The sequence below is a fragment of the Astatotilapia calliptera genome, chromosome 16 (genome assembly GCF_900246225.1).
Source record: "Astatotilapia calliptera chromosome 16, fAstCal1.2, whole genome shotgun sequence".
In the NCBI taxonomy this organism is placed as follows: domain Eukaryota; kingdom Metazoa; phylum Chordata; class Actinopteri; order Cichliformes; family Cichlidae; genus Astatotilapia; species Astatotilapia calliptera.
In genome coordinates this window covers 30,687,088-30,711,153 of record NC_039317.1, presented here as the reverse complement: position 1 = coordinate 30,711,153, position 24,066 = coordinate 30,687,088, and the positions used below count along the sequence as shown (strand labels likewise).

The 24,066-nt window shown below is 40.5% G+C and overlaps 1 protein-coding gene across 8 annotated transcripts in view; it reads left to right on the top strand.

The window, feature by feature from the left end:
- col18a1a (collagen type XVIII alpha 1 chain a) overlaps positions 1-24,066 on the top strand; it is a 78,394-nt gene that overhangs the window by 35,234 nt on the left and 19,094 nt on the right. For 2 of the 8 annotated variants that reach the window (XM_026143761.1, XM_026143759.1), the window contains exons 1-6: positions 2,330-3,313; positions 10,316-10,857; positions 13,659-13,742; positions 17,097-17,168; positions 21,949-22,009; positions 23,963-24,025. In XM_026143761.1, the coding sequence (XP_025999546.1) occupies positions 2,611-3,313; positions 10,316-10,857; positions 13,659-13,742; positions 17,097-17,168; positions 21,949-22,009; positions 23,963-24,025 (1,525 nt within the window). In that variant the 5' untranslated portion in view covers positions 2,330-2,610. The other 6 variants (XM_026143762.1, XM_026143760.1, XM_026143764.1 and 3 more) reach the window with 5 other exon arrangements.

The following is a 24,066-nucleotide window of genomic DNA, read 5'->3' as shown; positions in this document are numbered from 1 at the left end:
GAAGAAGTGGAAATGTGAGAAAGTGCAGAACAGAAAATGTATATCAAATTCTATTAACCATATTCGTGAATGATGCCCATTAATAAACTTTTGGGACAGGAAATTTTACTGGTTCCCAGAAAAGTGGGTTCCAGCCTGAGCTCCAGCTCTAATGAAAGAGCGGTGCTGAAATGGATAAATGTTCTTCTTCAAGTAATCAGTTCTGAGAAATAAATCCCTGTTGATGCCAAAGTTTGTGTAACCTTTTGCTTTTTTTTTTTTTTTAATTCCTGGATTTTGTCTTTAGCACTCCCTTAAAATTTTAATTTTAAAGTGCAGCCACCTTTATTTTCCCCACCAAAGGTTAGGGTTGTGTAATGTTTACACTTGATCTACACATTGTCATTTAGTACTGCACCACACCAGCTACACATAAGTAGAGCGAAAATTGAGTTTTATAGTTATAGTTGAAATTGCTAAATGATAAAATCAGATAATGATAGAAATGTTTGATTTGAGTTTTGCTGCCTCACGTATCAGCCACATTGATCACGAGGCGGATTTTGTTCTTTTGTAGCACCAGTGTTACCAGTGAAAAAGTTAGTGTAGGCCCCAGTTTCTATAGTCCAGACACACATAATCCTGCAGGCAGGGGTCAGTTGCATCGTTAGTGACCCCAGGCCGAGAGAGAGTGTTACAGGGTAAAGTTGTCAAGCTTGTGTCAAGACATTTCCCTATATCCATGTGGGAGCTTTATGGAGATGACCTTCTGAGTTCCCTTCTATCAGCAACTGAAGCTGCAAGCAAATGCCAACGTATAAGAAAGACACTTACGCGAACCTCCTGTTCCTTTTATCGCTAAGATCCCATTAGCAGTCGTCGAGGGTCTCTGTCAGCCAGCCCCACGGCGATATGAGAAACCAGTCTGGACAAGAAAGCGAGGCTTGGATTACTGTGTACCCACAGAGCACTGAAAACAGGCGTGTAAACTAGACTGAACAATAAAGGGCACCCTGTAGACAAGGGACAACTAATGCACAGACAATGGGTTATGTTGGAGCGCTTAAGCTTGTGAAAGAAAATGGGACCAAGAATTTGCATTAAGAGATGATATTGATGATCAAAAAATGGACATTTCTCTTTCTTTACATGAGTCTTGACTGTCATTTGGAGATATTCCATACAAAAATACGATTACGCCAATAAATGACTGTTGTTAGATTATATTTAAATATAACCACACCGCAATGGCAACTTCTTTTCAGTAATTGGTGGCAATGGACCAAGACTAATTCAGTCTTTGAGGGATCTCAGCACCGCTCCTTGTGCTTCAAGCTTGTAACAGTATATAATTGAATCTTTTTGTTGGAATGTGACCACAGTTTACATTTTTTTGTAAGTCTGTGGTTTTCATATTATCGTAGATTAACAAAGCAAACAAATCAAGGGCAAATTGCTCCTGTCTGTAAAACACTAGAAAGCATCAGTATTGTGCTGTGAAAAGAAAGGCTGCTGTAATTTCAAGGTATCAGTCAGCGGGAGAGCTCGCTTTTCATTGCTCTGACAAAGGGGGAAGGAGGAGTTAGGGGAATAAATATTGCCAGAGCAGCCAATACGGAGACCACCTCCTCCTCCTGCTTTCCCTCTCTGCACTCTTTTGAATGGGGCACTCCTCTTCAGTTCTCCTCTCTGTTTAGTGAAGTGTGTGTAGAGACAGAGCTGAAGGAAAAGTGTGTGTGGAGTGACTGTGTGGACATGTCATAGTTCACTCTGTGAGTCTAATCGAGCCGGTGGACGTGGTTAAGACTTGACATTATGGTTATGATGAGGATCCAGTTTGGACTTGTGATTTTGTTGGCTCAGTGGGTGGTCCACTCTGATGCCTGGCTGTGGTCCTGGACTGATACGGCAACTTCAGCCCCAGCGGTAGACCCCGAGGGATCTGGCAGTCCAGCAGGTAGTGGAGAAGCGGCGTCAGAAACTATTGCGAAAATTGGAGAAGAGATCATTGATGAAGGACATCAGATGGAAAAAGCTGTGCAGACCTTGGATCAGACTCCTGAGGCTCTTAAACTGAACACTGTAGTGTCAACAACAGAACCAGAGAATGAACATGAGTCAGAAAACTTTGCTACAGGGATGTCATCACACACAAGTAAACCTGGTAATGCCACATCTTCACCAATAAGTTCTGAAGGATCTGAAAACTCAACCTTTACAGGAAATGTAACAAGACTCAGATCTGACTTTGGATCTGAATCTGCATCAGACAATGGGTCTGCAACAGGAACTGAAACTAGCTGGCGATCAAGATTTGGAACCCACAAGGCTCAAAAAGGTGCAGTAACGAACACCACTCGTAGTGAGTTAGATGGTAGAGTTAGTGGAGATGAGGACCACAGTCTTGGCAGCACAAAATCAGGGCAAAGTCTCGAGTCCCCCAACAACACGAGAGGAAATGGAAACAGTAGTTCTAGTTCGAATGCTATTGACTTCAAATTAACAATATATTCACATGAAAGCCAAGAAGATTTATTAACCCCAACTGTAAGCTACAACTCCCTAACGACTATTGAGGTATCTAAGGATCATCAACAAGTGAAAGTTACTCATTTACTAAGTGGTAAATTTATGGCTAACCAGAAACTTGTATCTAACCAAGCATTACAGAGTAGCAAAGCTCCACTTGCCAGCCAGGTACTTTCTACAACTAAATCCCCCCAAATCTCTAAAAGACAACCACAAATAGATAGCAAGAGCCCAGACACGACCTTAAGATCTATAGATTTCCAACCCAATAAATCACTGATAATAAGCCAGAAAACTGGTCACATCCCAGATGCTACTCAGTCAACAATAAGTGGGAAAAAACTGAACCAAGCAATCTTGTTCAGCCAGACAGTTGCAGTTAGTGAGCCAACAACTATAAAACAACCAGAGGTAGGTAGGCCAGCACTGGATGCTGAATCCCCACAATGCTTGTTGCTAGACACCGCTCTTCCTTTCTGCTCCTCCATGGCTGGGCAATGGTTTGTCGTGCCCAATTACTTCAACCAGAGCAGTGTGGAGGAAATCCAAGCACTCCTCAATGAGTGGGCTTGGCTGTTGAATTCTCAATGCCATCATAGCGTGGAGTGGTTTTTCTGCCTCCTTTTGGTACCAAAGTGTGGCTCTTTGGCCCCGCTGCCTGTGTTACCTTGCCAGAGTTTCTGCGAAGTCTTGCGGGACAGTTGCTGGACGCTCCTGGATGAGGGACGCCTCCCTGTGGAGTGCCACACTCTACCTGATGAGGAGGAGGATGGGTATCAGTGCTTGTCAGTTAGTAACCAGAAAGGTAATTACTGGCTCAAATGAATCTTGTTTTGGGATTCATTTTGAACCAGTTTTGAAACCCCCCCCCCCCCCACCCCACCCACCCCCCCCGAGTCCGTCTGGTATTTTTAACACTATGAAATACCCTCTCAATTAATCAAGATTTGTCCCTGTCAGCACCGAATGAGATGTATTAATTAATTATTTCCCATCCCAAAAGAGCATGCATACTTATTTTTAACTTGAAGTCTAACAAGCATGATGCCAGTACTTTGTTTAACCTGCTGCATGTATATGTGCTGTGTACTGTATGTGACTTACCTTGTGAAGGTCATAGTATACCAGCACCCTCCTACACACACACACGCACACACACACACGCATGTATTTCCTTTTTGAGTAATTATATTCAAAGGGTAATACTTTGCTCAGATGATAATTATTTGCTTTATTACAGTAATGTTATATGTAATTATATACTCAGTCTTGCCAGATGAAATAATTTCAATTCAAACAACCTTTCCAGTTTAACTACAAAGCTCTTAAAGCCAGACTGTAACACAAGAAAACACAAGTTTGCGAAAAGATTATTTTGGCTTTGCAATTATCTGGCATAAAATACAAATGTAATTATAATTATTTAATCATATTTATATAATTTTCTTGTTTGGTTTTTTTTTTTGCATTGCATTGCAAGACTAAAGAAATTGTAGATGCCTCTAATGAATGCATCTGAAACTGCAGAAGGCAATCTTCTCTGATATGTGCATGAAATGTATAACTTCAGCATATCTCTTTTGACAGTGAGTGGTTTGCAGGCTTGATGTGCGTTTGTCTGTTTAGGAATGGACACAGTAGCTTGGCATGCATGGGAAGCACTCATATTTGCATCAGTGCTTTTTAGATAAGTGTTAATTTTTAGAACAAAATATTTCTCACAGCTGGACTAGGATGACATATTTCAACAGGTAAAGAATTTAAAGGTGGAAATAAAAAGAAATTAAAAGCAGCTGTTTCTCTCCTGCTGTGGTTGCACAGTTTAAAAAGGTGCTTTATAATCAATATTTTATAACAAATGATAGGATGGTTCTGTCACTCAGAAGTGTTAAGATGTAAATTTCCAAAATAAACTAGTAGTTACAAATTGCTGATAAATATTTAAAGATTATAAGGACCAGTGTGCACTCAGCTGTCCTCTCAAAGACTGATATGTGCAGCACATGCCCCTAGTGACCATGAAATGCTGGAAAAAATGACTCATCTGTTTATTGCCAGTGGGCACCGATTCATGAGAGAAGTCTAACTCTGTTTTAGATGATCTTTTTCTAGAAAATCTTTTTTTAAGCCTGTTCCCTGATGCTGCACTTCTGCCCTGTCTCCCAACACTCTCCGTTTGTATCTCTGGGAGTTCAAGATTATGTCTTTTTACAGCTTCAGTATCTCTGTGGCAGCTTGTTCCACTGACAGACATGAGTGAACAAGATGTTTCTGGTTCCTGGACTAAGTGACACACGTGAGCCTAAATAAATTTGAACTGTTTTACTTTTGGTTTATTGGCAAATGAAGTCATGGAGGATTAGGGTACCTTTACTGGTCGTCAAACTTAAAACATTATTCTGCCACAACCGCATGCACGTTTTTTTTGTGGGTTTTTTTGTGTGTGTTTTTTTTTTTTTAAATGTTGTAGACACAGTAATGCGGAAAATGCAGACAGGCCTGCAACACACTGGAAGGATCAATCGTGTTGCCTTCTTTATATCCTGAGGGCAGGTTTTGTTGCAACTCTAGAAGATAGTTCATCACCCAAGCATGCACGTTGCTTGTGAAAGTTGCCTCAAGGTATAACCGGAGTGCTCTCAGTTACTCTAAATCTTTCTGGGATAGATTGAAATCCACTGCAGTCAACACCATCTGGTATGACTCAAACAACAATCCACTGAAGCACATGGCTTGGTTAGAGTGATGGCTGAATAGATGTGATGAAAAGCATTGCTCTGCTGTAGAGTTACTACTGCACCTATAAAGTCTCCTCAGCCCCAAGTACTAAGGATATCTAATAAACTTTAAATTCTACTGTATGCTGCCTGTAAACAACTGCCTACTGATTTTATATTCTTCCTAATAACTAAATATGTCTCTTCCTGTTTCTCACTGCAGCAACCTCTGCTCACGCTTAAGGTTACACATACTGTAGCTGGCCAAGAAAATATTTTAAAGCCAAAAGTGCTTTATTTCTCAGTTTATTTGCCCAGTATCTTTCTCTAAGACTGTGCCCACCCGCTTACAAGCCTTTCAGCTTCTAAACAGAGCCCTTACATGTAGTATCTGAAAAGCCTCAACCCCACTTTACTATTTCAAGTTTGGGAGGAGGGCAGTCATACTCTCTATTTTGTCTTTGACCTTAAACCAGCACACTCCTACGTCATGCAAATATAACTTGTAATGCAAATGTTTCATGACATGCTGCCATCTTGGTCAGTTGATATTTTGGGTGAATTGAAGACAGACCCACTGGCATGGGTTGAAAAATACAAAGGAACAGTTTATACACTAAAATTACTGGCTGCAGTGTTGATGCATCCAAGCGGGAGATTCATGTGGGGAGTTTGTTTGAGGGTGGTGGGAAGGGAGATTGTTTTGCTTTTTGGCCTTTTTAGTGATGATTTGCATGGTTGTCTCTTCCCAGCTTGAAAGACGAGCAGTCAACCATGTCAGGCTCTGGAGGTCAAGCTTAGTTAATATTTAATATTAAACCATATTAATTTATAGCAGATTGGAGTTTTTATTGGAAATTACAAGCTATATGGGCTGTGCTGACAGACCTACATGTTACTTTTTTTTAATGCTACTTAAATGTCTGTGAACATTTTAGCTTATGTTTTTTAGCTAGTGTACTTTCTTTGGTGTTCTGTATGTTTTTTTAACACCATGGTTCTACTGAGCTGAGACTGATGTTTTATCTTATGACAAGAGGAAGGCCCAAAGCTGGCTGCAGTCCTTCACTACACTGCTTGCCAGGGAATCCTTTTGACTTGGCTCTCAGGAGGGTGCCAATTATGGGCACAGTGTGGTCTGACTTCTTTGCTGGCAGAAACCCGTTGCCCCCTCTGGTTTGTGTTGCAGAAGTAAAAAATGAGAATGAGGCTGTGTTGCAAAAACAGAAAAGAACAAAAGCACCGGGATGTTTTAAGCTGGTTAAGTTCTTAAAGTTTTTAATGGTTTACCAGAGTGATGTAATTGTGAAATTCTGGTACTGGTAACCATTTAGATCCTAATCACGCCATATTTGAACATTTAGCTAATTCAATATTATATCCATAAATGTCTTTTCTTCTGATGGGCTCATATGTCATAGTCAAGAAGGCCAATACGTTGGCTTAAACTGTCCCATCAACATCAAGCTGACACGGACATGGATACAGATGTTCAGCTGTTATATCCTGTGCATGTTTGAGGTGCTGTCTCTACCATTTGTATAGACGCATTTGCATTTTTTCTTTCTGTAGTTAAAAACACATCTGTGAACACAGCAGCATGGGGCAAGGGGGTGTATTGCCTAAAAAAATGTTACTTCACAGGTAGAGAACTGAGCTCTTTTCCAAAGAGTGAATTTCACAGCTGGCGGTAGACTCGTGCTCCTTTTTGTGGTTTAAGAATTACAGTTTAGTCTTCAGGTTGAGTCAGGATAAAATCTCCTTCCTGGACTGTGATGTGGGTTTGTTCTGAGCATTCGATTTAAAAAACAAAAAGTGGACTGCAGAACGGAAAGAACTTTATTATTTATTTATCTAAAAAAATCAGTGTTTAGTTTTTATTTCTTAAAACTACATTTTTTTCTATATTCATGTAACTTAAGACTTTTTTCAAAGTTCTCAGAGTATCACACATCCTTGACAAGAAGAAGATTAAAACAAATATTATACTGTTTTAAGCAACAGTGTAGCTTTATATTAAACTTCCACTAATCATGTGATCATGTGAGCACAATGAATTTGCTTTACTTTAAATTGTCTGAGAATTGCTTCACATATATGATTCATGCTGCAGATGCACAAGGATTATGGTGAAAAAAAAATCATGGGACTGTAATTTCAGCTTTCAGAGATGAACTCTGACCCTCCAAACACAGGGTCAGACCACTGCCCCGCCTTCTGTACACTGAGGGGAGAGATCGTTGCCCTCGTCTCAGCAGGCCTCAAGGGATGTTTTAAATGCTGATAGATTTTGTTGGGAAAAGCCGCACAGTTTCTCACTGTCCAGATGTTTGAATGTTTTCCTATGGTTTATACAGGATCTTGTGCTCTCCAAAGCTGTGCGTACAGCTGACAGTGTATATACAGCTTTATCAACAGGGTACCACAAAGTCTGCTACACCGTCTTGAAATGTGAAGAAATGAAAAGGAGTCAGTAAGCGGTCTTCCTGACAAGACAAACTAGCACCGTAAACCCTGCAGTGCTCCATTCATCACAGATCTTTTCTATTCCCAACTGACCTTGAAGCTGTCAGCGTTTAACAAAAGCTATTTAAGAAAACCTGAATTGAGATTGCACTTAAAATGCTAATGGTGACCTCTCTGAGGCCCCCTACAACTTTTGATGTCTGAGATGGAATGGCTGGTTGGCTCTTTGCTGACAATGCAGACACACTAAACCAGATTCAGTAAAAGCATTCCTCCGAAATCCTAAAGCAGGTCAAACCTTTCAATCAGCTTTAGATCTGAAGATGACATTTTAAGTCTCAAAATGGCATTAAGCACAGTTGCATCACAGTTGCATCAGGCTGTAAATGGAGATACCTTTTTTGGTCAATTCTAAGCATGGCTCAAAACAGTGCACATCTGGTCGGTGTAGCTCATTGCTAATAGGTGAGATGTTTTGCTAATTAGGGGTTTGGAAAGCTCGAGTCCGTGCATCCGTGTTCCAACAGCATGTCGGCTTTTTATTTGTTGAAGGAATCAAAATCAGATGCTTGAAATCCAGGTGAAAGAGAAATTGCGAGGAGTAGACGGTGAGGTCATATCCTCAGTTTGCACTGCAGAGAATTGCTGCATGCTGAAGGACAACCAGGATCTGTGTACGCATTCCACCTTATTACAGACCTTTCATTTTAATTTGCACACAAATCAAATCATTCTCTCCACTTTGCTTGCAGAAAAAATACATTGCATGTTCAGTTATGCACTGTAGCTGCATTAAAACTTCAACTTCCAACTGCTTCAGCCCCCAAAGCAGAAGGATTTACAATTCCCCAAATGATGAATTTCCCCTTTGAATTATTACAAGGTTTTTACCTTTTTTAAAACCTCCTTTGGCCAATTATGCACAAGACAGCGAGCCAGGATCAGACATGTCAGCACATGCCCACTGAAGGGACCCTCAAGGTGCCTCATTCTGATTTTATCAGAGTAAACATCTGGTCAGCCGGGTGCAAACCACAGTCAGTGACCTACGTCTGAGCTATTCTGAACCTGGAGGCTGTTGTGTCATCCTGTGGTGATTTGTTTCCCTTTCTTTTTTAATTTAGATAGGTTATACTGAAGTTTTGATTGTTTTGGGACTGTAAATTTAATTATTAGTTTTGATGTGTTGGCTTGTAATATGGCCTCTAACCTTCTAAATGATATAACGACTTTGGCTATGACTAAGTGTTTCCCAGGCTCCAGTAAAATATTTATCAGTCTTTGGACTTTACTTATATGTCTGTTGACATGCATATATGTATGTGAGTGTACATCTATTAATGGTCTCATCTGCTTACTGATAAATCTGTTCTAGAAGTCTGATTGGTGCAGAGAGGAACTGCACAATGGAAGGTATTTTTATTGCCATCCTGTTGCAGCTTGACTGGGTTCTCTGTTAGCGCAGATTCAAATAAATGCATCTGCAGTCCTCCGATAGTGAGCAGAATATTCAGACTGGTGTTTATGATGGTACTGAAGAGAGCGGGATCTTCGGCTCAGATAAAATATCTCGTGTGTTTAGGCTCTCGACGCAGCCAACTGCTGATCCAATTGATCTCCAGCACTCAGGCAGTGGAGAGGCTTTGAACTGAGCGATAGAGCTCGCTTGTTAGTCACCAGGTGGTAAACCAAAGCATTTCTTCAAAGAATCAGAAATGCATCACATGTTGTCCAAAAACAGTCATTTTGGTCATTCTGTTTTTAACACATGGAAACATTTTTTTCTTTTTTGGGGGGGGGGGATCAAAGAGCAGAGGTTTGGTTTGATGTCAGTACATCAAAATCTGTGTCCACAGTGCATGTGCATGAATACACATTGCTCTTTGTGTTTTTTTTTTGCCTTTCTTAAACACTTTAAATTATGCACTGACTTTGCCAGCGTCGCCCAGGGTGATGGAAGTGTCAGCACAGACATGCCGGAGGCCCAGCTGTTGGTCCCTGCAGTGCCCCAAGTCATGACATCTAGCAGATGTCATGCAAGTTTTGCGTGTTTTTTTTTTTTTTTTTTTTGTCAGTGTCTTCAGGAATGATGCATAAATATTCATCTGTTCCATAGTCTGCATCAGGCTTTTCATCTACTTCCACTGTGCATGAGTAGAGGATAAACCTTGACAAGGTTTCTTTCTTTCTTACTTTAGGAAGTTCTTGCTTTTGGTGTGCAAGACTTCCAACGTCTGAGAAAGTGTTCCTTTTCTTACTCTCGCATTCTCCCTCTTTTTGCAGATGTTTTGCTTTCCATATTTTCAAGTAATAAAATCACTTGTTTGTTTGTGGTCCCTTGAGAGTAGCTGCTTTCCCCGGGCTTCTAGGAAAAAAAAACATGGTTCGCTAAAAGCAGATGTGGTACCATTTACATTCTCACATACATTTCTTTACAAAGGGCATTGTGACTGATTCAGCTGCAGTTAGTGCAAGTACCCGTCCTACCTCCATCACAAACATCCACATTTTGTCACCTACCAACAGCCTCCTGGTCTAACCCCTACTCTGCCATGCTGCCCTCCCTTTAAACCTCTGCTGTTTTATGCTCACTGTGGCCTGACATCTTGTTTCTCTCCCTTTAGAAGACAGTGGAGTCTCCCTGCTACAACTGATTGGAGATCCTCCTCCAAGTGAGATCACCCAAATCTACGGACCAGACAACACCCCTAGTTTTGTCTTTGGACCGGATGCCAATACGGGCCAGCTGGCACGCGCCCACCTCCCAAACCCATTTTATCGAGAGTTTTCCCTCATGTTCAACCTGAAACCCACCACTAACCAGGGCGGGGTCATCTTCTCCATCACGGATGCTCGGCAGAGTATCATGCATGTGGGAGTTAAACTGTCAGCCGTGCAGGACAACAACCAAAATGTCATTCTGTACTACACCAAGCCCAAGTCAGCTCAGTCCTTTGAGGCAGCCAGGTTCCTCGTGCCCTCTATGACGAACACCTGGACCCGTTTTTCTCTCGCAGTGATGGACGACAAGGTGCTATTCTACTTCAACTGTGACACAGACCCTCAGGTGGTGCACATCGAGAGGTCAGCGGAGAACATGGAGCTGGAAAGTGGTGCTGGCGTCTTTGTTGGGCAGGCTGGAGGAGCTGATCCTGATAAGTTCCTGGTGTGTAAACAGGCTTTCACCTTTTTAACCAAAACACTGATATAGTAAATACAATACATTTATTTTATATCCTTTCATAACAGGTAAAGAACTATCTGTCGATTGTGCATCGAGTAAATCAGACTGTTGCATTCCTAAACTAAAGCTTCATACAACCAACATTAACTTAGAGACCGGATTCCTGCTGCGTGAAGTCTTGGAAAGGTGCAGATCAGTGTTTTGATTTTTCACGGTTGTTATTATCCTGTGAAACATTTTGGCTGAATAACTCTCATGTGATCCAATTGCTCAAATTGCCTACTCCAAACCAAAACATTAATGTCTGTATTGCATCACCATCATCTGTAGATTCTACAAATAATTGGAAGACCTCACAGTAGTGATGTAATTAGTGCCAGTCGTTTGACTGGTGTACATCTCAGCGGTTGGCCACCACAACTGGCGGCCTTAGCTGCAGGGGTTGCAGTAGTTCAACCATGGCTAATTACACATTTTTCATTCTGCCTCTGAGCATGCAATTATTTTAAGTTTATCAACACAAAAAACAAGAGAAGAACTCAATATAAGAACTGAGTTATTTTTCATACTTGAGATCTCAATCAATCATTGCAGAGTGATTGTTTTATATCCATGTAATGCAATTATGCACTCTTTAGTAACAGTTGTGATTAAAATCGCTGAAAAGATTTATATCTTTGAGCCTTGACAATTCAACCAAACCCTTTTGGGTGTGGAACAATCTTTCATTTGTGCAATTTTGTTTTTGGAAAATAAAAAATGGAAGCTTTTTAGATTTGAATTTCAACACTTAATAGACAACACTCATGAAAGTCATGCATGACCTTATATTAATAGACAAATATAAGTATAAGTGAATCATTTTTGTCCCAGTTTCCACTTTTTTTAAGGTTACATCCATCAAGACTGACGGAATCTCCTACGTTCCCCTGGAAACTGATAGAAAATAAAATGAAATGGAAAAGAAATGTAGAAAAAGGGAAAAAATGATTTGCCTAATATGGGCACTGTTTTCAGCTTCGTCCCAGACTGCTCTCAGACTTGTATACTGGAAGCTTTCTGGTTTCGCTCTGTTGTGGTATTGACCAATCACGTTTGAACAGTGCTTTGGGCACGGACATCAAAATACCAGAAATGTAATAGTCCATACCAACATCAGCAGATTTACATGATTCTTGATACCCAATCTGTGCCGTGGTTCTTTTTGGTAGATGCTGCACCACTTCTTTAAAAGTTCGAGGTATATGAACACCAACACAAATTTATTTCAAATTTTATTCGTCACATATATAGTACATAGTACAACATGTAGTGAAATGCTTGTGTCTGAGCTGCGGAAAGGCTGCAGACATAGCCGTGCCAATCCAGGCCTTGGTTCTAGCATGGGGGGGTCTAGCCAGGACCCTTATTGGATACCGGGTGGGAATTGAACTTGCAGCTCCTCCTCCAAAGGTGTGTAGTCTAGCCGAGTTAGCTTAGACATTTATAGAATGCTCTCATCAGTTTGTCTTCTCAAAGAAAATAGTAACATGCATTTCAGGACCCCATTAAAAAGGATCACACTTTCAATGTTGTTAATACGAAATAAAAGTCTTCCACCTTAGATACTTTGAACTGACTTTGAAATATATCTGAAAAGCATGACAGCATCGTGCATACATATACCATCTACGATAACTACTGCTCCATATTCAACATAATTTGTCTAACACATCCATTTGCTAAAAGCATCTATTTAATGAAATTGTTACATAAATGATAATACAAGATAGAATTTTGTTAAATATGTATATATATATTTTTTTCAAACGACTACGTCCCATCTGGTTAAAACCCCTTAAATCTCGAGCCATCTCCCCGTTGGAAAATCATCTCTCGCTTCCTCTCTCAGCTGTAACACTAGTTTCAGTCTTTTTTGATGACTGACGATAGCTGCATATGTTGCTGAAAACCTAAAGCATATATATAATCCTAAAGCAATTTTTTTTAATAATCTGAGGACTTTTTTCCCCCATGTGTTATGTGTTGACCTGAGCATGGCCCTAGGGCTCCAGAGGTCTTGTGAATTTAATTTCCTTAATCAAATCAAGACTTGGCAAGCTCTTGCAAACATCTAAATATTTATATTTTGCATTTTGAAAATGGACATTCCATTCTAAAGGGGGATTTAGAAGTATTTTAAGTTCATCAGAAAACACATGCTGTAGTGACAAGTTTTGACCTTCATGTGAACAAAATCGAAGATTTATTGTGAAGATCTGAAGCAGTAAAGATTAAAAGGGACATCCACAGTATGGAAATGTTACTGAATAGGCCTTAAAGGTCTGTGGAGAGACTGGGTTAAAATGTCAAAGAGCTCTTTATCTTCAAAGTTCTCTTAAAAAATCCATTTGACTCTTTTTCTTGGGACATAAATGTGTCCTGAAGAAGAGTTGACTTCAAATAATGCCACAGCAGAGAGACCACCTCGACATGCACAGCTAATGAGCCTTTCATAGGCAGGAAGACGGTAAAAATGCTATCTGCGTGAGTGTCCTGTGTGGGAACGTATCAGATGGTGTGTTTGAGGCACAGATAGTGGTACTTCACAGACAGAGACATCAATAGCCCTTCTGATTTTGTGGAAGGGGAATTCCCTAAGAAATATAATTAAATCAAAGCACTGCTGAAAAAGAAAAAGCATACATGTTCTGGCAGCTGTACATGTTGTATATGTGAGAAGAAGAGCTGTACTGTTCTTTTATCATCAAACATTTAAATATCACATTCATGTTTTGCAACAGGGCGTGATCGGTGAGCTGAGGGTGATGGGAGATCCCTTTGCTGCCAGCAGGCACTGTGAGGAGGATGAAGATGACTCAGACATTGTGAGTAACAACTTATCACATACATACTGGATGACTCACTACACTGAACTCACTGGACATATGGCATAAACTCGTCAGGAAAGTGTTTACAGAGGTAAAGCTTCAGTGCTGTTTTCACATAGAGTTTCCAGGTTGGTGACTAGTCAAAAGAATGCCAGTTTAAACATTGTGTAAGGTGTGGATGTTAACCTCCAAGGAAAGGTGACTCTGGGTGACAACGTTAACATTGGCCTGCAAACTAATCTGGCATCATGCACTCAAAGTTATGCATGGTGCAAAGTGCCACAAATATCAGTATAATATTATTTGATCAGAAGTTTTCCTCTAAAACTGTATTAGTAGTTTGATTTTTTTTACAAAAAGGGTGCTGTGCTCACACCACATTCAACTCTGATAAATGCAATGCTACCAGCATTAGCTATGTGTGCACAATAGTGGCTACATACTGCAGTGGTCTACACATTTACTTAGTAGACCCAAATCTTTTTGGTGTTCGATCACGAAGTCCACCTTGTGTAGAAATCTGTCAAATCAAATATACGTTGCTACCTGTTGTGAATAAAGAGGCAGACAAACGTATGCTATGTGTATGTGATAAAATTTAAACAGGCTGCACAGTTTGCATTCGCGCTTTTTGTCATTTTGCAGCTACCTTTATAGTTTGGACAGTATGGCTTAAAAAAAATTAAGCTGACGATAATTCCACTTTGTAAAAGTAATCCAATCCGATCCATGTTTAAGATCTGTAATAAAAAGTTTTAAGTAATTTTCAAGGCTTCAAATTCAGATAATTGCACATTAGAATTTTTTAAAGGATGTGCTGAATCCCAGTTAAAAAATGAAATGTCCCAGCTTTTGACCACTTGTGTCTTTTAACCACTAATATCAGGGATAATTAGCTAGCTAGCTATCTAGCTAGATAAAACTGTCTCTGGAGTAGTTTTTGGAACTGGCAAGATGGCCAGTTCCAAAAAGTTGCTACATTATGTTTATCACAGTCTCAAATCAGGGATTTTGTTCTATGATATCTTTTTTTAGTTACAGCCAGCAGCATGTGTGTGCAGAAGAATGGACAGCTAATCATCGACATAGCCAAAGCTAATGATTTATTTCTGCAGTTTTGAATCAGTTAATCATGACTTTAAAGGAAATAACAACAGCCAAATCGTGGAAGAGATATCCTACAGTAACACAAGTGATGCCATTTTACTTAAAACTGATGCTTTAGTTCAGTATGCAACTTCACTTAAACCAGTAAGACCCTACCTAGGGATGGGTATCGAAAACCGGTTCTTGTTGAGAACCGGTTCCCACTGTTTCAATTCCTTGGAATCGTTTGCCACTTTTATAAACGATTCCCTTATCGATTCCAGTCGCCCCGAATGACGTCATCACGTTGAGTAGCGTCTTTTACCCAGTAGGAAACACGGCGCCTGAGCGGCACAAACGCTCAAAAGTTTGGTTACACTTTATGAGAAAGGATGACAACAGGGCAACGTGCAATACTTGCAAAGTAGAGATTTCATCAAAGGGAGGAAACACTACGAACATGCAAAAGCATTTGCTCAAAAAACACGCGATTGCGTTCAACGAATGTCGTGTTTTTGATCCGCTCCGGACTAGCGAAGCTCAACCCAGCAGCAGCGGTAGCGTTTCCACGTCCTCTCCCGTTAATACTGCAGGTAACTAATCAATTAGCATTGCACATTATGTTAGCGCGATTTACCTTATTACAAAACCTGCTATTACTGTGCGTTGCATTTAGATAACCATGATGAGAGAGACAGAGTCTGGCTCAGATGCTGGCAGTTCTCGCTGCAGTCTACCGGTAGCGTCTCCTTTCAGGCCAGGATAGACGAATGTCACCGAGCAGTGTCTAAGTTTGTGGTCAAAGGCTTGCACCCATTTGCCACAGCAGATGCCCCCGATTTCACTTTGGTAAGTGAATGTGTTTAATTGTAGGCAGGGACATTACTGGATATTCTTGTGTAATTGCTACAGAATAATTTATGTTAAACTTTGTTATTGCTACAGGAGAATATTTATTTTATTATTTTACATATACATTTTTTTTCCTGGGGACCCTGTGACACCCCATTGAAGAGCCGTAGGCTGTGGATCTCTTAAGATCTCACTGTTGGGTTTGTAAGGCCATGTTACTCCTAAATTTCTATCTTGTTCAAAGAGAAGATATAAAACACAGTTCTAAGCTAATCGACTTTAGTGTTCTCCTTTTTAAAAAAAAAGAATCGATAAGAGAATCGATAAGGAATCGAATCGTTAAACAGAATCGAAAATGGAATCGGAATCGTTAAAGGCTTATCAATACCCATCCCTAACCCTACCCATTAAAAATAGCCAGAAAATTCACATTTTTTGGAACTGAGATGTTTATTAACCTTATAACTACCTATTATTTTTATTATATATTTTTTGTATCGCATTTGATACATCGGGTGTTTTTGGCAACTTTTTGTTAACAACAATGTTAATTTTATTCAAAAAAAGTTTTGTCCATAACATTTTGAAATTATGGCAAGTATTAATCATGTATCAAATATGATACAAAGGGCATCATAGGGTTAAAATCACCAGTAAATCTGTAAGGGCTGTAAGTCTGAGAGCAGCCTTTGCACCGCTGACCCTGACCACCCAGACACAAACACAGGTGCCTCGCCGCAGCCCACCAGCAGCCTTAACTGTTATTTAGTAAAACATTCACAGCTGTTCTGCTCACCCAGACCACCAAAACCATGTCTTTACTGACAGAATAAAGTTTGTGACTTTACTGCTTGTTGTCATCAAATCTTTTAGATGTTGTTTGGATTAGATGAGGGAAATCACAGGTTTCCCATTTCAGGATGTGCCTTTTATCTCCAATGGCAACCTAACAGCTGTTTCCATGTTTTGTCAACACATCAAATACGCTGATATATCAAGAAAGGTTGAATGTAATGGGAGTTTATTGTATGAAAGCTTCTTACTCTAAATTAGTATAGCAAATATGTATGCCTTTGACTTACTGGTGTTAATGCAGACATAAATTCTGTGTAACATGGAACCTAGCCAAGAAGGTAACACGAATACTAGATTTACGACAATAAACACAACACGGTCGAGCAAAAGAGGCCACATACGCTGTGACTGAGAGCGCAGGAAGGAAAGAGCTTCTGGTCTTAAACTATATATGCACACATATTTTATTAAAACTCTCCCACAGATCAGAACATTTCTTTGCACACAGTTAAAAAGGACATTTTCAGGTTTATAATGGTCAGAGCACTGAATAAAACCAAGAGCGTGGTCTTGTTAACAATAAAATGAAGTGTAAAAATGTATGATGGGTCTCCTCAGGCTTCAGGGGAAGGAAGCGGTTATGTGGAAACCAGACCCCCAAGACCAGGCACGGAAAAACACACATGGACGGTATGCAACATCTTTTGTGTATTCTCAAGTTTCTTTAGTTCCTATGAAGGTTTATCTTTGTCACTTTGCATTCTGCTTGATCGACTGCACTGCTATTTTGCTTGTTCCTCTCGATGCACTGTTGTAAACATGCTAATGAGTTTGCTTTAAAGTTGTGGATCAAACGTGCACAAGAATGCATTAATACATCATAAGGATTCAAGCCGGTGATCAAGTAAGACACGGAGTGTGTGCAGCAGACTGTGCTTCTGTAAACTCAGTGTTAAATATACCACTGATGTCTCAGATTACTCGATATAAGTGAGTGACCACTCATCCCCCCGTGGGAGATTAAAAACTGCTGAGTTGATGTCTGGAACACGAGCTGCTTCTGTCGTATACATTTAGGGACAAAGAGCTTTTACAAAGCAAATTTTAGGAGAGCGTCATTTAAGGCATTGCTACATGGTGGTTGACAATGACCAGGTATGCTTTCCACATATAAACTTTAACTTGCCATGCAGGTAAGTCAGCTGTTAGCAAACTAGATTTGGAAATCATCTCTTTATCACTGACGCTTTACTGATTTACTAGTGGACAGTTGTCTTGACCTTTTTTTTTTTTTTTCTCCCCCCAAACATTCACTCACAGCTAACCGGGTAGCTCGGCTCTTCCTGTCATGTCAGGCCGGCTAGCTTGCCACTGTTGCTTTGGTGCACATTCATTCTGGTCTTGTGGTCAGATGAACTCCAACTCTAGTGTCTTAGATGACAGCTGGCCAAGACACAAGAATCCCTGTTGTCCTCTTGAGATCTGCTGCAACACAGCAGAGCAGAACACGGGCTACAAACTGCAATCCAAGACCATGCAGCTGGGGTCCATCCATGTGATGAGAGTCCCTGTTAAGGCAGCTCATTCTATTAATCCATCATCTTATGTTTTTGGACTGGAGTGTCTTATAAATGTATTATTTAAAACTTTTTTTGAGAAAGCATGCATGTGTAACCACAAAGATCAACACACAGATCAAAGCAGCACGCCTCCTCTGGTCTGTCCAATTTAACGTGAACGGAGCTGAGGCTTCAGAACCATTAGTCTGAGGTTAGAGACAATCTACTCTAAATGATCTTGTTTTTGTTTATTGGTGCCCTAATAAAAAGCAATAATTGCTTTCTGAGCTGTTACGTTCTGTGTATGTGGAGCTATCGCTGGTTCAACTTGTAACATGGATCAAACATGGCCCACAAACATTGCTGGGTTCACTTACATGCTCATGTTGTTTTGCGCATGCATCATCTACGACTATCTTTTAGTGACTTCCATCACCTCCCTTTTTGTCACTCTATCTGTAACCTCTTTGTCTTTCTGTCTTCCTCTCTCTGGTTTCTGTCTCTCTCACTCTCATAGATTCCACAGTCACCCACTCACATCTTCCCACCCTCACAGATAGCCACGCAGGCTGAGAAGCTAGCACAGTCCTCCACCCTGCACTGCCATGCGCTGTGCTTGCACGCATGCACTCCCACTCACAATTATAGTGAAGCGTTAGAAAAACCAGATGTCAATTTGGACTAAATCTGATCCAAGTTAGAGGCCCCCGGCCTCAAGGCTTTGTTATTCTGACTGGTTTCTCAATCAAACGTGTGTACAGGAACTGACAGGGGTGGAAAGAAAGTTGGAGAGGGCAGGTACCTCCAGTCGGAAGTATCTCCATCATTACAGGCCTACATTCACTGCCTTAGTGCCTCGCAGCATTTACAAAGGGGTTTTTTTTCCACCTTCGCAGACTTTTACTAGCATCATATAATATACAACGCAATTTAAAAGACAACAGCTGGCATTTAATGCCCACATGTTAGTGTTTTCCATCTGATGATGATGATCTGTTCACACAAAGTATAACTTACACTCTGCACAATTGTCCAACTGGTGCAATTTAGGCAAGTCTGGGCAAGGACAAGTTAGACAGGGAGAGTTGTATAAGTGAGACTTTCCATTTTGTCATCCTGGAATTCACGGTGATAGATGGGAGAGCGAGTCAGTCATCCTTAACGCTGTCACAGCTGGGAGTGAGTATAGAAGAGTTTAATGCTTGAAACAGTTCTTCGTTAGCCAAGAGTTCGGTGGATTTTATCAATTCTAAATGTGAACAAGTGCACACTTCTCTCTAAAGTTCACGGGAGGACTTGATTCCTGGGTTTATCTCTACATGTTTCTCCCATTTCAACTATCTTAGATATGAAAGCATGCAAATAACGGTTCAATTGTTCAGCAATGAAACCGTGAACCTGTGAAAACACAATTTCATATTTAGAAGGGAGAAGACGGTGAACATTCAGACTGATACACTGAATGAACCCAAATCATGTAATTAGATTAAATGGCGAAGATAAAAATCTGCAGAGATCGCTGTTGTGAAATGACCTGTAACTCCAATGTGTTGCCTTTCTAGATAACTGCTGAAGAAATCTCCTTTTTCATCGTACCTGTAACCGTGTCTCACATTTTGTTTGCAGAGGGGTTTTTAATGAGACGTAGCATTGTTTTGGTGAATTGTTTCTATTTAGATCATTTCTTCTTCTTTTTCTTTCTAATTCTAATTCTTCAGTTACCCAAAACCCTGTTTGTTGCATTTTCTAAACACACGGGCTGTTTTCCCTTCGTCCTCAGGCCAACCACAAATATGTGCAGATTTCAAGAAGTTTCTCTGTGATTCTTTAGAGCGCAGAAAAAAAAGAGGGGAGAAAAAAAAAGAGGCTAAACTGCTGTGGAGGTGGGATATGCTCGTTGCTGAGGGAGCTGCATACCTGCTCTTAGATTCAGGGGGTCGTGTGGTTCAAATCCATCAACACTATGTTCTAAATGAGCCTCCCACCCGACATCCCCCACTATGATGGATCGGTGAAGAAGTGAACAAGTATGGTATTCTCCATCACATTGATGCAATTTAGAGGAGTCAATAATGCCAGATTCTTGGCATAGTCAGTGCTGTGAAACGCAGTGGGAAGGAGTTTGTCCCGCAGAGGAAACTGGTTAATTATCAACAGTGGCATCACTCTGGCCCTTCAGCTCCTCTCTCTTACATTCTTCAGCCCACTCCCCGCTCGAATTCCTCAGGTGACCATCTGAGGTGTGTCACCGGTGAAGAATGAGCCAAAGAGAGGGAGTATTTGCATTATTTCCTGTTGCTTTGGGAACGTTACTGACCTCGCCTCAGCTGACCTTTAATTGTTCCTGTTGCGTCTCTAAGGCCCGCTGATTTTAGTAACACAGGATTGTCAGCAGACTGCATGCTGTCTTTTCTAGGTCCAAAGAACCTGCTCAGAACTTTTCTATTGAAGGGACAAAAACAAAGACATGAGTCTAATTACGCTTGTATGCGAGCACTTTGCCCTTGTCAATCCTTTGAATTTAATGACTGCCTGAAATGTAGAATTCATGGACAACACCAAATTCTAAGCCTTTATTGCTCACATAGCTTAATTGTGGGGTCTCTCTGCCTTCAGGTTGCTCTTTATTAACTGAAAAGTCTGCTCTTTCTGGGGTTGAGATCGGGTGACTGACTTGGCCATCCAAAATATCAGATTTCTTTGTCTTGAGAAACTCTTGGGTTGCTTTTGCAGTAAGCTTTAGATCGTTATCCGTTTGCAGTGTGAACCTCTGTTTCAGCTAAGCAGAGAGTATAGCTCTGTACACTTCACAATTCATCCTTCATAGACATATGGACCATGCCATAACACCTACCTCCAGCCTTTCTGACAGAAAATCATGGATCACGAGCTGTTTCTCTTGTTCTTCATGTTTTTCTCTTCTTATCATTATGGTAAGAGATTGTTTTCAAAGCCTAATCACTGGTAACCACGGGTTTGTCCCTGGTTGTACATTCTCTGTATTTCTATTTCTATTAGATATGTGCATTTTAGTTGGAGTTGTTTTTCTTAATTATGGAAATAATTCTGTTCTGGTCTTTCAGTCCTTTTGGTGTTACTGAACTGAAGTAGCAGATTGTTGATTTGGCCACTGCCTCCGTCTGTCTGCAATATCTCAACATATCAAACAACACCTTTAACCGCCTTGAATTAAAGCTGAACATCTGCACTTTAACTGACTTAAAATCCACTGTGGTGGTGTACAGAAGTAAAATTACACAAGTTGTATTTTTGTCTATTACACAGTCAGGTCTATGGACCTAACTGTGTAATTCGCTTGCTAATCAAACAGTGTTCGCACAACATTTTTCTATTAATACCAAACCGATAAGGCAGCAGCAACAGCATGACTGAACGCACCGTGGATTGTGTTCCTCGTCAGCAGAGGAGGTCTGCTACAGAACCCAGGCATGAGACGTCTGACAGCGATTAACACAAAAATGGCAATTACAGTCGACTTGACAACAAAAGCAGTTTGCCAGTAAATGAAGGAAAATCTGGTACTGGTTCTCTAACTTGGAAAGCACATGTTGACTCAATCATGTTTTTCAAAAGGTTTGGTGTAGAGCTGGGAAACAGTTTTGTTAGTTATTAAGAGAGCTTTGGCTGCATAGTCTGTAAAGATTAATGCAGATGAATGGCACAGCAGTACCGAAACATGACTCATTTTGGTTGCCGTTGTTTGGCATCAATGTTAACAAGGATAACTTTTTCCCAGGCTGCAGGATTATTTCCAGGGCTCTTCTGCGGAGTGGATGGAGGGAAACTGAGCCATAAAATCTAGAGCAAGATCAGTGCAGCTTCCAGCAAATGTCGCCTCCTGCCCTTTTTAAATATGCATCTCTGTCTGTCATGTTGTTATTTTTCTGCAGACGGCTCGTCCAACTTTGAGGCCCATTCCGCGCCCACCGATGACCAGGAATGATGAGACTGGTGAGTTTATGTGACACCAGACTTGGATTTATTCATTTTCAGTTCATCATTTCATGCAACCCCCATGTTTTTACAGGTTCTTTTGAATCAGCCCCTAGCGAATGTCAGTGTCTTTAATAAATTTATTTTACTTTCAAAGATAGAAAATAAGCTCTACACTTCCACATGCTGACACAGGCTCACCTGCCGGGTATAACTAGAGGAGTTTAATGGCGCCACATGTTGCCACTGAGGTCATATTCGTTTAAAGTGCATAGCTGAACCAGTCCAGGCTCGTTAGGAACAGATTTGCTGACAAATGTCTCCATCTAGTGGTCAACAGTAATGCACTATGGAAGCTGAATTATTTCTCATTGAACAACAAAAATGTCATTTCGCGGGTTTTTTTTTTTGCTTTCATGATGAATTTATACAAGAATGTATTCAGAACGATGTATCCTCATATACTAGCAGTATCTCACATACTGCTAGTATAAATAATAATTTAACTTCTGTATGTTAAAGACTTAATCTACACCATTAGTGGTATGTGTACTAATTAATAAAGGGGAAAGTGGAAACCATCAAAAATCACAGTATTGATAATTTTGTATGTAAAAGATGGAAAAAGCCAACCTCATGATGATTTTTTTCTTCTCTTTTTTAAGAGTCAGGAGAAATGTTATTTGAGAGAAGCACGTGCTAATCTGTTAGCTAAACTTTGATTATACACCATTAAGGATACAGTGTCAGTCGATGGACCCACGTGCTCACCATCTCATGACAGAATTTATGTCACTCTGGCCCCAGTTGATCCGACTCTGAGCTGTAGAAAGTATAATCAAGGGCTTAGACTAGCGGTCCCCAACCTTTTTTGCGCCATGGACCGGTTTATGCCCGACAATATTTTCATGGACCGGCCTTTAAGGTGTCGCGGATAAATACAACAAAATAAAACTAGTACCGCTACCGAAAAAAGAAAATTTATTCATAACACACGTGAAAAGACCCAGGAAAACCGAGTAAACGATAAAAACGATGACAAAATAAAGCTGAAAACCTATAAAAACCCTGAAAACTATACATTTCACACTTGAGCCTCAACTCTCGCGGCCCGGTACCAAACGACTCACGGACCGGTACCGGGTTGGGGACCGCTGGCTTAGACTGTATGTGCACAGTCCAAAAACACACTTACATACTCAAAGTAGTGCAGAGTAAGAGACGAATAAAATGCGACATGTTCAGTCATCAAGCCTGAAGCACAAACTGCTTGAAAGGTCTATATCTCACAGCAAACTATATCATTTTCAAACTGCTCTAAAAGGCACAAATGGCATAAACAAAGTCTTAAGGTCCACTTTGTGACTGGAATTAACAGATATGAAACCTAGTAGACTACAAGTTGTTACAGCTGCCTGCATCTGGACACCTGCCCAGGAGTTAGTGATGTTGGCCACTTCGCCATTTTAAAGTGCTGCCCTCTTAAGCTACAGGCTTTCTGTATTGTCTGGCTTACCTTAATCACCAGTTTATCAACACTTTCCTAGTTATGCTTCATCTAATCTTAAAGTCGTTCAGTTTACTTAGCTCAGCTGTTTACTAGTACATACTGCCCTCTGATGGTGTTTTTATGTAGTGTGCTATAATACATTACTTCAATTCAGCCAAAATATGTTTGGATTACTAAGCACTCTGTGTACTCTCACTGTAGTACTGCCCAAGCCTAACTATCGTTGCATTTTCAGGTAGGCTGCAGATCATGTCCAAGCATTATGTTGCTAATGGCTCTGGTTTGCACCCACGCTTGATGATGACAAAACAGTAACAAAACTTTTGACACAGGAAAAAAAAAACTGTTTACTATTAGAGCTTAATGAACAAAATGTTTGGCTTGTGTCCCAAAACTACTTTGTAGCTGACTCGAGGAATTCTGGAAACGTCATTTACACTGTATTTTTATATTGTGTTCAGCAAGGGACTCCCAGTACGTTTCACTTTCTGTGGAGTCCAGCCCCTTCCTTCGCGGGCCACAAGGTGGGTTGAGGGGAGTTTTAAAAACACAGACAAAGCATCCA